The sequence below is a fragment of the Balaenoptera borealis genome (assembly GCF_965194805.1).
Source record: "Balaenoptera borealis genome assembly, chromosome: X".
In the NCBI taxonomy this organism is placed as follows: domain Eukaryota; kingdom Metazoa; phylum Chordata; class Mammalia; order Artiodactyla; family Balaenopteridae; genus Balaenoptera; species Balaenoptera borealis.
The window spans coordinates 44158429-44169677 of record NC_138881.1 but is presented as its reverse complement, the minus strand read 5'-3'; the positions used below and the strand labels follow the sequence as shown (position 1 = coordinate 44169677).

The window sequence follows — 11249 nt, the reverse complement described above, 5'->3', positions numbered from 1 at the left end:
GAATAAAAAGCAAAACAAAATGTAGCTGTAACATAAGGCAATAAGGCAGCTTGTGATGTGCTGAGAATTTTTTAATTAAATTAATCATAATACAATCTAGCCAGTATATCTCTAGTAACCCACCCTAATGGAGCAAAAGCCAGACACAAAAAACTATTTTAACAATCACTCTCAAACTGATCTTGCAGCAAGAGTTTACATCATACATTTTGGACTCCTTGTGATGAAGTATAGAATTATAGACAAGAGTATCAATGAACATATATAAAGCAACAGCTCTAAGTTGTCCCCTGGTGGTGTCCTGCTTGATGACACCCGGTCTATGCCAAACCCCACTCCATCACTCTCTAACCCAAGAGGCCATTCTACTCAGTGACTCCTCTGCCTTCAGCCCTTCTAACTAATATGCCAGGGTTTAGTGAAAGTAAGATTTAAATGTGAGATAATGGCCCCTTCTAAGGACAGAGATTTCACCAAAGTCTGAAAGCCTGAGAAGTGAGCTCCAAGCATAGGTTTACTGGCTGGTCAGACCTGGCATCTGTATGTTTCAGTCCTGAACCCTTAGGGTTAAAAGCAGCTTGGCTGCTTGAGTGTGGGATGGAAGAGGAGTGTGGGATAGAAGAGAGGAGAAAGACACCAAGGAGGATGAAGAGGATGAGCCCTTTGTGTGGGTTTACTGGAAGGTGGCCTGCCATCAGTGAGGAACTTGATAGACAGGGTTCACCTCCCCTGGACTTCCCCAGCCCCAGAGGTTAAAGATGGTCCCCGCACTAGCTTAGTAGCTGCCAACAAGTGTAACCCTTCTCCAGAAGAGTGGGCTTAAGCTGGGATGCTTCAGTGAGGATCTGGGAAATGCAGATCTCATCAGAGATTCTAGTCTTTGGAGGGGGCTAGGTGAGACTGTCTTCAGCGGTGTTATCTACTGCTGGGACGTGGTGTAGGGAGCAGAAAAATGCTGCAGATTCTAGAAAATTCCGGGTGGGTCACTGTCATTTGGCAAAAGAAGAGGGATTAGAGTAGGATATGGTCTGAGAGGAGAGGGTGAAAGGAGGGGCTGCAGAAAGAAGGCTGCCATCCACAACTGCAGCATTATGTGTGTCGGAGATAAATTCACTTGTCATATTTCAAATTAGGTTTATAGGTGCTCCGTCCCCCACCCCCACACAGCAGTGGCTCAACGGGTGGTCTTCTCGATTTTTAATTGAAATTTTGCAGTATATTGGCGTCTAAAGTCTAGGTCCGACTGAAGTGATGATTTGTATGTATGTGAACGTGTACGTGACTAACAATCGAGAGAGCTGCTGAAGTCTCCCGATGTGGTGGGAAGGGTGCTGCGGCAGGGACCGGCCGTTCTCTTCGCAAGAGAATCTTCCATCCCTAATGTCAGAGTGCTTCCGAGGTATCAGGAGGTGGAAAAGGTGTGGGTGTTGCAGTGAATTTCCCCAGCCCAACACACACACACACACACATTAAGGAGTTCAGTAAAAAGTCTTCCTGATGCCTGGGAAGTCCAGCTAAAGGCAAAAGGCAGTCTCCCATGGCAAAGGCGAGCCAGACAGACGCCCGGATCGCTGCGGAGACCCGGGCAGCCTCAGCTCCGGAGCGCGCAACCCAGCCGCCGCTATCCGGGCACTCTTGCCTGGCTCTCGGGGCTACATCAGCAGGCTGCGGAAAGCCAGGGCTGCCGCCCACCCTCACCATACACCTTTCCCGAAGCACCCCCAAACCCTGGACCCAACGGCAAACCTCTCGGATCTGGCAAAGCTCAGAAATGCAAAAACTGCGGCGGGGGACAAATTTTACTTCAATCCAAAGGATTGAGCACACACACACACACACACACACACACACACACACGAATTTTACTTCAACCCAAAGGATTGAATACACACACACAGAGACACACAGAGATGCAACACCCCCAACCCCGTGCCGCTTAATTTCTTTTCCCGGGTTAGAAAAAAGAATTACTTGCCCACAGAGGCTTGGAGATGAGGGGCAAGAGGTTGGTCCGAGGCTAGGTTCACCTGCTGCTGAGGTGAGAGAGCAGACACAGGATGGAAGCTGTTCTGAGCAGCAGCTCACAGCTGAGTGGTTAGGGGGATTGCAAAGACCCTCAAGTTCGCCTCTAGCTTTTTTTTTTTTTTTTTGCATTCGCGTCACTAAAGGGTTAAACGCGGCCGGGCTCCAAACACCCCCCCCCAACGCCTCCCCACTCCCCCTCCCCTTTTTGTCCCCCCCCAACCCCCGCGCGTCGCTAGGAGGTCATCAAGCGCTCTGTCCAGTCCGCGTTCGCAAGCCCCTCTGCTTCCCGCCCATCGGGCCCGTGGCTGCTTACGAAGAGGTGTGCGCTCACCGAGGGGCGTGTTCCAGCCCTGGGAGACGCCGAGCGCCCCCGGGTTAGACCTCAGAGCGGAGCCAGCCATGGAGCGGGGCGGGGGAAAGTTTGGCACCCTGGAAGGGGTTGTCAAACTGGGGTGGGCGGGGCGCCCGAGGGTACTTTAGCCCTCCGAATTCAGGGTCGCCCGCTGCCCGGACCTGAGGCGGTGTGCGGCCATGGACCGCGGAGCTGCCGCGGCCCAGGGCACTGCCCCGCCTCAGGTTGGCGAGCAGCCCGCGGAGTCTCCGGAGCCGCCGCCGCCGTGGCCACCGCCGAAGCCGCCGCCGCCGCCGCCGTCGCCGCCGGCGCGAGCTCCTCAGCTGCTCCACGAGCCTTCGCCGGAACCGGCACCGCAGTTCTGTCCAGAGCCTGCTCCAGAACCCGGTCCGGAGGCGACCCCAGAACCAGCCTCAGAACTAGACATAGAACCGATCCCAGAACCAGATATAGAACCGGTCCCAGAGCCCACCCCAGAACCAGCCACAGAACTAGACACAGAACCGATCTCAGAACCAGCCACGGAACCAGCCCCCGAGCCGGCCCCAGAACCAGCCCCAGAACCGGCCCCAGAGCCGGCCCCAGAACCAGCCCCAGATCCGGCCCCTGAGCCGATCCCAGTACCAGCCGTAGAACCGGCCCCCGAGCCGGCCCCAGAACCAGCCACAGAACCAGCCACAGAGTCCTGCCCTGAGCCGGCTCAAGTGTCCCGTCCGGAGCCGAGCCCAGAACCACATCTATTGCAGTGTCCGGTGGTCGCTCCAGAGAAGGGTCTAAGGACCTCGCCATCGCCGCGAACGCTAGTGCCAGTACCGTTGTCCAATATAAAGGTAAGAAAAAGATCCCCTGGGGCGGGAGGGAAAGAAGCCAGGCGAGGCCGGATGGCTCTCCAGCTTGCGGGACTCTGGGCACCCTTAGCACCCCATTTGGTTGCCACTGACTAGCAAAGATGCTGGGAAAGATGATGCGGGGATGGGGGAGCCCAGGGGAGTGGGAAGCGGTTGGGAGGCGGGAAGCAACATGTGGAAGTGAGAGTGGGCTGTTTGGGGCTAGAAACGGGGGTGATAGCACCGGTTGGGAGTCGGAGCAGTTTTCCTCATGAGGAGAAGTGACAGTGCGGTGAGCGCCTATATCTTGAAAAAGAAGAGGAAGACGGCCCAGGGAGCGCAAGAGACCTAGAGAGGTGTTAGGGGCTGGCCCAAGGTACACAGGGACGGGATTGGGGGGGGGGGTGGGGGGGCGGGGGGGTACACCTCTTAGCCACGGTCACTGCCGCAGAGGCCCAAGCTGCGGAACAGCAGCCGTCTGCTTGGCCCCCTCCCTGCCACTGGGGAGGGGGTTCCTCAGCTGAGGCGCAACTGGCAACGCTCCAGGGAGGGGCCCGGAGCCTCTGTTGGCTGCTGGGCGCTGGTACTCCGCGTGGGGATGAGGGGTTGGGCGGCGCCCACACGCACTGCAGGGGAAGGGCAGGGTTCGCAGGGGAGGAGGGGGAGAGCATGCGTGTGTCGAAGCCACCGTTCCATCTGTCTGCAGGATTTCCCGGCAGGTAGGTGCAAACACGGTGATACAGTGATGGGCCGCGTCACAAATGGTCAACTGGCATCCCGCACTGGTGCCAGTTGGAATGGTACAGGAGTCCCAGTTTAGATACACGAAAATGAGTTGGTATTTGAGAGCATATGAATGGGAACCCTCATCTCTTCCAGTCTTCAGAGACGCCTTCTTAAACGTTGCACTTAGCCGGAAGAAGACCAGTGGAGAATCCTCGGGCACCCGCCGACGGGGGAGGGGGGAGGAAGAAGGTTTTCGGTCCTTGCCTTGGACCCTGAAACCTCGAAACCCAGTCTGCTCTTCAGAAGGAGTCTTTCTTGCTTTCTCTGTGCTCCCCCCCTACTCTTCGTTTTTCCTAAACTTTGTTCCACAAGATTGTGAAAATCATAATAATGCATACATACACCTTCATTTAGCTTCCCCCCAGAGAAAAACAAAACAAAACACAGAAACAACACATCACCCCAACGATGCCCGTCCATCCTGCTGCTTAGCAGGGCATAGGGACACGGCTCGGAATCCTTCTGCTCTGGACTGTACACTTGTAGAATGTAGGGGAAGGGGGCAGAGGTTGGCATCTCGAAATGGAAATGGAAGGGCTGGTTGCTTCCTGAGTTATGACTAGGGAGGCTTGAATTTGCAAAATAACTGAAATGATAAACGACTGAGAAAGAGGAACGCTAAAGGGAAAAGTTTCACAGGGAAAAAAAAGTGCAGAGGTTTCAAAAGAAATAAAATAGAACTGTAGGAGACTAATATATATATATTTTTTAATCCAACAACCCCGCTTTCACCAGAGGGTGGATCTACACACACACACACACACACACACACACACACACACACACACACACACACACCTTCCTGCAGCAGAGCAGCCCTTCCCTCCAGTGATCTCAAGAAGGGAAAAGGCGGGGCAGCTAGACCTGGGAGGTCACCCTAACCAGGTGCTTGCTCTTGTCTTTTTGGAAGAGTTTGCATAAAGCTGGTGAGAGGGAGACCAATAAGGACCACCTGACTTGTGGCCTTCTTAAGTGACATTCCGCGAATGTGACTGAGAAACTGACACCTGAGGGCTTAATTACCAGGATAGTCAGCAAATGTATGGCCTCTTTGGCCTCTGGAAGACTGACTGGAGGTCCGGAGCTCCAGGGATGAACCCTGTGACAGTGGGAAAGCATCTCCCACCAGCTTGACAAGAAAATTTCTATTGCCAGACAGATAAGGAGGATCAAGGTAAGGGGAAGCAGGTTAGCTTCCTCTACGTAGTATCCATTCAGGCGTGCTGGCCAGCTGACCCACGGGCACTTGGCAACCCTGGCAGGGGACGAGGACCACCTCCCCCCAGTTTCATTTTGCCAAGTAGAGCTGGTCTTTTGTTCAGTCACTTATCTTGCAGAATGGGCTTCAAAAGGGCCATATAAACGAACCCTACAGGGTTTTGAAAGATGCAAAGATCTGGGTAAATGCTAAAATTCCTGGGAGCGAACCCTTCTCCAACACTTTAGGTGTTGCTATGCAATTGCTCTCTGATGCAGATGAGAACATCTGATCTTCAGTGATAGGACCATTCTCTGCTGCATTCTCCTCAGGCGAATAGCACCCATAGCCAGCTGACTTGCATCTTAACATTCAAGGCAAACTGGTTGCCATCTTAGCTAGGGTTGCATTATTCTCAGACACTGCCTCCTTGAGGCAAGCTTGGGGAATGACATACGTGTGTGTGTGTGTGTGTGTGTGTGCGTGTGTACACACACGCACAGAATCTTAGAGCTCAAAACTAAATATAGCTCTCATCGTACAACGAAATCCTACGTGGTAAGACACAGTCAATACCAGTGGCATGAAACTAGCCTGATAAGTCAAAGGATAAAATGAGGAAAACAAAGGGTTTGAATGTGACTACAGATTTCTCCCAGATAACTTTGCCGACCAACACTGCAGTAAAAAACCCAACATCTTCCAGTGTGTGGTCTGCTCTCTTTGAGGGTTTCAGAACCTGCTGGTTGCAAATCTATGACAAGCATGAGGATAGGGACTGAGAAAAGGGGGCTCATGTTTTCTTTCTGAATACCTACTTGGATAACAGTCTGTGAACCAAACCTGTCTATTTCCTTCCTTTCTGAAATGGTTTAGTTTCCAGGAAATGAGCCGCGGTCTCCCACCTGGTGGCAACAAGTGTAAGTAAAGACGTGTGAATTGGTTCTTTAACAATGCTATAACTCTCTTTGGGGGTGGGGGGCTTACATGTAGACCATATTTGCTTCCCTTCACTCAGCTGTGGTTGAAGAAAGACAGTTTATATTTGTATTCATTGGGTTTTGACCAGCTATGAAATTATAATCACACCATTCAGGTGATTAATGAAATACAGTTACATGGCTTTTATTTCTGGGTTAGAGAGGGGTCTGTGTATCCCTCACTCCTAATGACTACACAGCAATTACTATTACATCCGAAACCATAACAGAACAGTTTCCTGGTATTTTTTGCACACAGTTTCTTGCAAAGTAGCAAGCATTTGCATATGTGACATCTGGTAATACTTGCCTGAATGCTTCATATCTTACCTACATCTGAGCTTCTCAACGGTAGATACTGTGTCTCCTTCCCAGTGCCTAATACAATTCAGCCCTCCCTATTTTTGCTCAATACACTTGCTGAAGCTTGAAACTTATCAATTCCATTTTCAACAATGACGTAGAGACTGCTGCTGTGAATGAATTAAAAAACGCATTCTCACTCATTTCAGAGTGAGAAGTAAATGCTTATTTAAATAGCCTGGAATATATAGCCCTTCGGAAATGCAGTCAATCTCTCCCTTTTCAGAATGGATGTTAGAACCATAATTAAGAAGCAAATTACTAACAATTAAAAAAAATGATTTGGAAAGTGTCCTTATCACCTGCAGTCCCGGCAGCAGCAGACTAATGATGATGTTGTTGGTTTCAGGGGTAATAAATTTTTTTCCTAAGTGAACAGAATATCTGCAGTGACTGTAAACAACTTCAGGATTGTAGTTCTAATGTTTAACCTGTTGAAGGTCAGGATGAAATTACTTTCTTTCCTCATAGGTTCTTTCTCCCCTCCTTGCCAGGTTTTGATGATACCATCTGATTTATTTGGTATATTCTGAGAGCTCCTGAGCATTTGCTGTAGGATGTTTTAGAAACGATAATGAGATATTTGGCCAGTGGTCTTTCTTTTCTGAGAATACAGTCATTTTATGTTTACTAAAATCTCCAACTGGGGCTTCTGCAGATCTGCAGCCCAAAAGGCAAGGCTGAGCCATCAGTTACCCAAAGTGCTTCAAAGAAAAGGGGAAAAATCCATAGAGGCCAGGAAAGCATTCAGGGGCATTATAATAAGGATTATATAATTCCTACTGCTAGTATGGCACTTTACAGTTTGCAGAATGCTTTCCTCTGCATTATTAACTCTTTTATTCCCCTGAAGAAGGCAGCAGGGTGGGAGAGAGCAAAAATAGAACTTGACACCTAATAGGATATAACTATTAATTTATCTATTATGGATTTTAAAAAATATCCAACATATGGCTTTCTGTGCCACATAGGATCCTCATTTGTCTAAGAACAATCTTTAAGCTGACATTCCATCAGCCTTGATTTTTTTCCAAAGCAGTGATTGCTGTTCCCTGTCTGATACTCCCAGAGGGGGCCATCATAGAACAGGAGCCTGAGAAGGAAGAAGAAGAGGCACAAGACCCTGAACCTATTACTCCCAAAGAAGGCCTTTTTTTTTTCTGGAAAGAAAATAAATAGAAATTCTGCTAGGGATACAGTTCCCAACCTTTCCAAAGCCTGCCGACTGTAATTCTCTCAGTGGAAAAATAAAAACTTAAAGCATTTTAAAAAGAAAGCAACCATTCCTAAAGGGAGACGCCCCCACCCTCACCAAAGCAAATAAACCTTATTCTCAAAATAGAAAAACAAATTTACAAATTTTTAAAAAAAGAAAGGGACAGTGACCCCAGATAATGAAACTTATACCTCCCCTGAAAATTATTTTAAGAAAAAAAAAAAAAGAAATTCTAAAGGGAGGAGCTCCTTGCCCTTTCCAAAGCCCATGAAACATATCCCCAAGAGAAAAATTTTTAATGAAAAGGATGAGAAATCATCTCAAGGTAAACAGTATTTTTAACCCTAAAATTTTCTTGAAATTTATAAACTTTATTTGCACCTCATGGCCCATGCCCAATCTCTCACAAAAATTATGAGGGCAAAAATAAGTCTTCCAAATGTTCACCAATCTCACCAAAGCTCCCTACAGTTATTTCTTCCAATTATACAGAATGTCCAAAATAGGCAAATCCTTAGAGACAGAAAGTAGATTAGTGGTTGCCAGGAGGTGAAGGAAGGGGGGAGGGGAAGTGTGGGTGATAGCTAAAGGGTACAGGGTTTCTTTGGGGGATGATAAAAATGTTCTGAAATTAGACAGTGGTGATGTTTGCACAACTTGTGAATACACTAAAAGCCACTGACTTGTACGCTGTAAAATGGTGAAGTTTATGTTATGCAAATTATATCTCAATTAAAAAAATAAGTAAAGATCGTTCATCCAACTATATGATAATGAACCTACTACCTTCCCACAAATAAGCAAACAAAACAACTGAATAAATAAGGAAAAAAAGAAATTTTAAAAGAGGGGATCCTCTTAAGGGCCTCCAACCTCACCAAGAAAAATAATTTTTATTCACCCCCAATTTTTTTTCTTTTGAGAAAAACGAACAAAAAAGGAAATCTCTTCAAGAGCAGATACTTTCAAAATCATCAAAATCGATGAAACTTACTAATCCCTCCACCCAGATACACACAAACATTTTAACTTAACAAAAAGAATGATATATTAAAGGATAGGGTCCCTGATCTTACCAAATCTCCTGAATTTTTAATTCCCATAAAAGGAAAAAAAAAAGAACAAAAGAAATAAATCCCCCCAAGGAGAGATGCCCCATCCTCACCAAAGCACATGAATATTATTTCAATTTCTTTATTGAAATATTTTACAATTTCTTTAAGATTTAAAAGAAAATTAATGATGGAAAGATGTGTATATTGGTAGAGGGGATAATACCAATGAAACGAAAACAAAATCCTCTTAAAAAGAAGTGCTCCAACCTCGCAAAGACACATGAACTTTTCTGTTCAAACACAACGAAGACGAATGCAGAAAAGAAGAAAAAAATAAAAGGAAATCCCTCTAATGAGAGGTGACCTGAATTCATCCAAACCCAAAAGCTTTATTTTTAATATAGCAAAATTTTAACTTGGAAGGGAAAGGTAGGAGAGAAACAGAAACAAAACCAGGAAAGCCCTCGTAAGGAAAGATGCCCCCAGTCTCCACAAAGCTCCCTTTTCTCAAAACAAGTAAATACATGTAGAATTAGAGGGGAAAGAAGGAAGAAAATGAATATGATATTTTAAAAGAGAAACCTCCTTTTTAGGGAATGAAGAAGCCCCCAAACTCACCAAGTCCCTGAACATTTTTTCTCCAAGAAAAAAAAGAGAGATAGAGAAAGAAAGAGGGAGGTGAGAGAAGAGGAGGAGGAAATGGAGAGAAAGGAAGGGAGGAAAAAAGGGGGTAGAAAAGGAGGGAGGGATGGAAGAGGAGGAAGAAGAAAATTAATTAAGGGATAATTTTTAAAAAGAAGAAATTCTCAGGGAAGATGAACCAATGAAAATAATGAATGTTATTGAAAATAATGAATGTCATTCCTGATAATCAATGCATTCCACCCCCCATAAAAAGGAGAAAAAAACACAAAATCTCCTAAAGCTTCTTCAAAGGGAGATGCACCCAATCTCACCCAAACCCGGGTGACTTATCTGTCTTCCAGCCTTCAAATATTTATTTTTTTAATAAAAGGAAAGGAAAAGAAATCCTTTCAAAGAGAGATGTTCCCAATCTTATTTCTTCCAAATAATTTATTTTAAGAAAAGGAAAGAAAAATCCTCCTAAGAAGGGCTCCCCAACCTCATTAAAGCCAGTGGCCCTTATAGCTCCTCTCCACAAAACCTAGTTTTTAAAAAATGAAAATCCTCCAAACCTGAAGACAGGTGCTCCCTCAACCCTACCAAAAACAATGAACCTTTTCCCCAGAGACGTTTTTTAAAGAAAAATCCTTCCATCATAAGAGATACCTTCAACTTCACTAAAATCAATAGACCTTATTCCTCTCCACACCCAAAAGGAAAAAAAGAAAAAGAGAAATTTAACAGGAAAAGGAGAGAAACCCTCCTAAGGCAAGTTGGCCATAATCTCACCAACACCATTGAACTTTCTTCCCCTAAAAATTTTTTTTAAAGAAAGAGCCAAAAAGAGAAAAAAAAAGGCCTGTCTTTTTTTTTTTTTTTTTCACTAAAAACAATATACCTTTATTATAGAAAAAGCTCTCTTCAGTGCTTTTGTTTTATTTATGTTAACAATTCTAGTCAGGCTCTAACTAGACCAACAACTCAATTGCTAAAGCCCTTGGTTTCTTAGTATGACCCACTAGCCCAGATTAACAATTATGAAAAATTCCTATCTATTGCCACTAGTTTTAAATAAATGAGTTGGATTTTTGAGAGGAAAGGAGACAGGAAAAGTCTAATTTTCAGGGTAGATGAAAAAGATATCTAACAAAAGATAGCTTTCCCATAAAATACTATGCACTTACTGGAGGTGATAGAAAGTAAGGCTTTGGGGTAATGGCCCCCAAAATAAGAAAATAATTAATATTTTAAATTAAAATTAAAAATTAAAAAAAAAAAATTAAAGATCCCTAAGGCAACTTCTAACATGAAAAGTCATTAGGAGGTTAACAGAAAAGGCCTGTCTTTTAAGAAAAAGTACCCTCTCCACCCACCCCACTCTAAAGACTAGAAAGTATTATACAAAGAAAAGGTAATATCATTTGAGAACAGTACCAGTGAACCTTAAATTCAGCACGTGAGGCTGAAGGGTAGTCAATGTTTAATCCCAGGCTGGCTTCCCTCTGCCCCCAGCCCATTTCTGGTTACCTTTCCAATCCGTCATTCAGGCTGTACACTCAGGAAAGGAAAACCCTGTCCATGGAAAACAGAATTAAGAAGGCAAAGCTTCTGAGGACAAATCATATACCTCTTTTCCAAACCAAACAGAAATGATTTGGGAATTAGCTGCATCATCATTCTGCTCTAATACTGTAGAAACTCAAGAGTTGATGATAAACTTTAAAGCAATGACACACTTACTATTAATTTTCAAATTAGACACACACCCCTACCTAGCACAGAAGGAGCTTAGCCAATTCAATAATGGGGTTCTGACAGTGGTT

At 45.5% G+C, this 11249-nt stretch overlaps 1 protein-coding gene across 3 annotated transcripts in view; it reads left to right on the top strand.

Annotated features, from left to right (window-relative positions):
* Nucleotides 1-2421: 2421 nt before the first annotated feature.
* The window catches only part of DGKK (diacylglycerol kinase kappa), a 164392-nt gene continuing 155564 nt past the window's right edge, over nt 2422-11249 (top strand). Inside the window, exon 1 of one of the 3 annotated variants that reach the window (XM_082376009.1) lies at nt 2422-3207. In XM_082376009.1, coding sequence (XP_082232135.1) covers nt 2557-3207 — 651 coding nt within the window. In that variant the 5' untranslated portion in view covers nt 2422-2556. The remainder of the gene's footprint in view (nt 3208-11249) is intronic. The other 2 variants (XM_082376007.1, XM_082376008.1) reach the window with 2 other exon arrangements.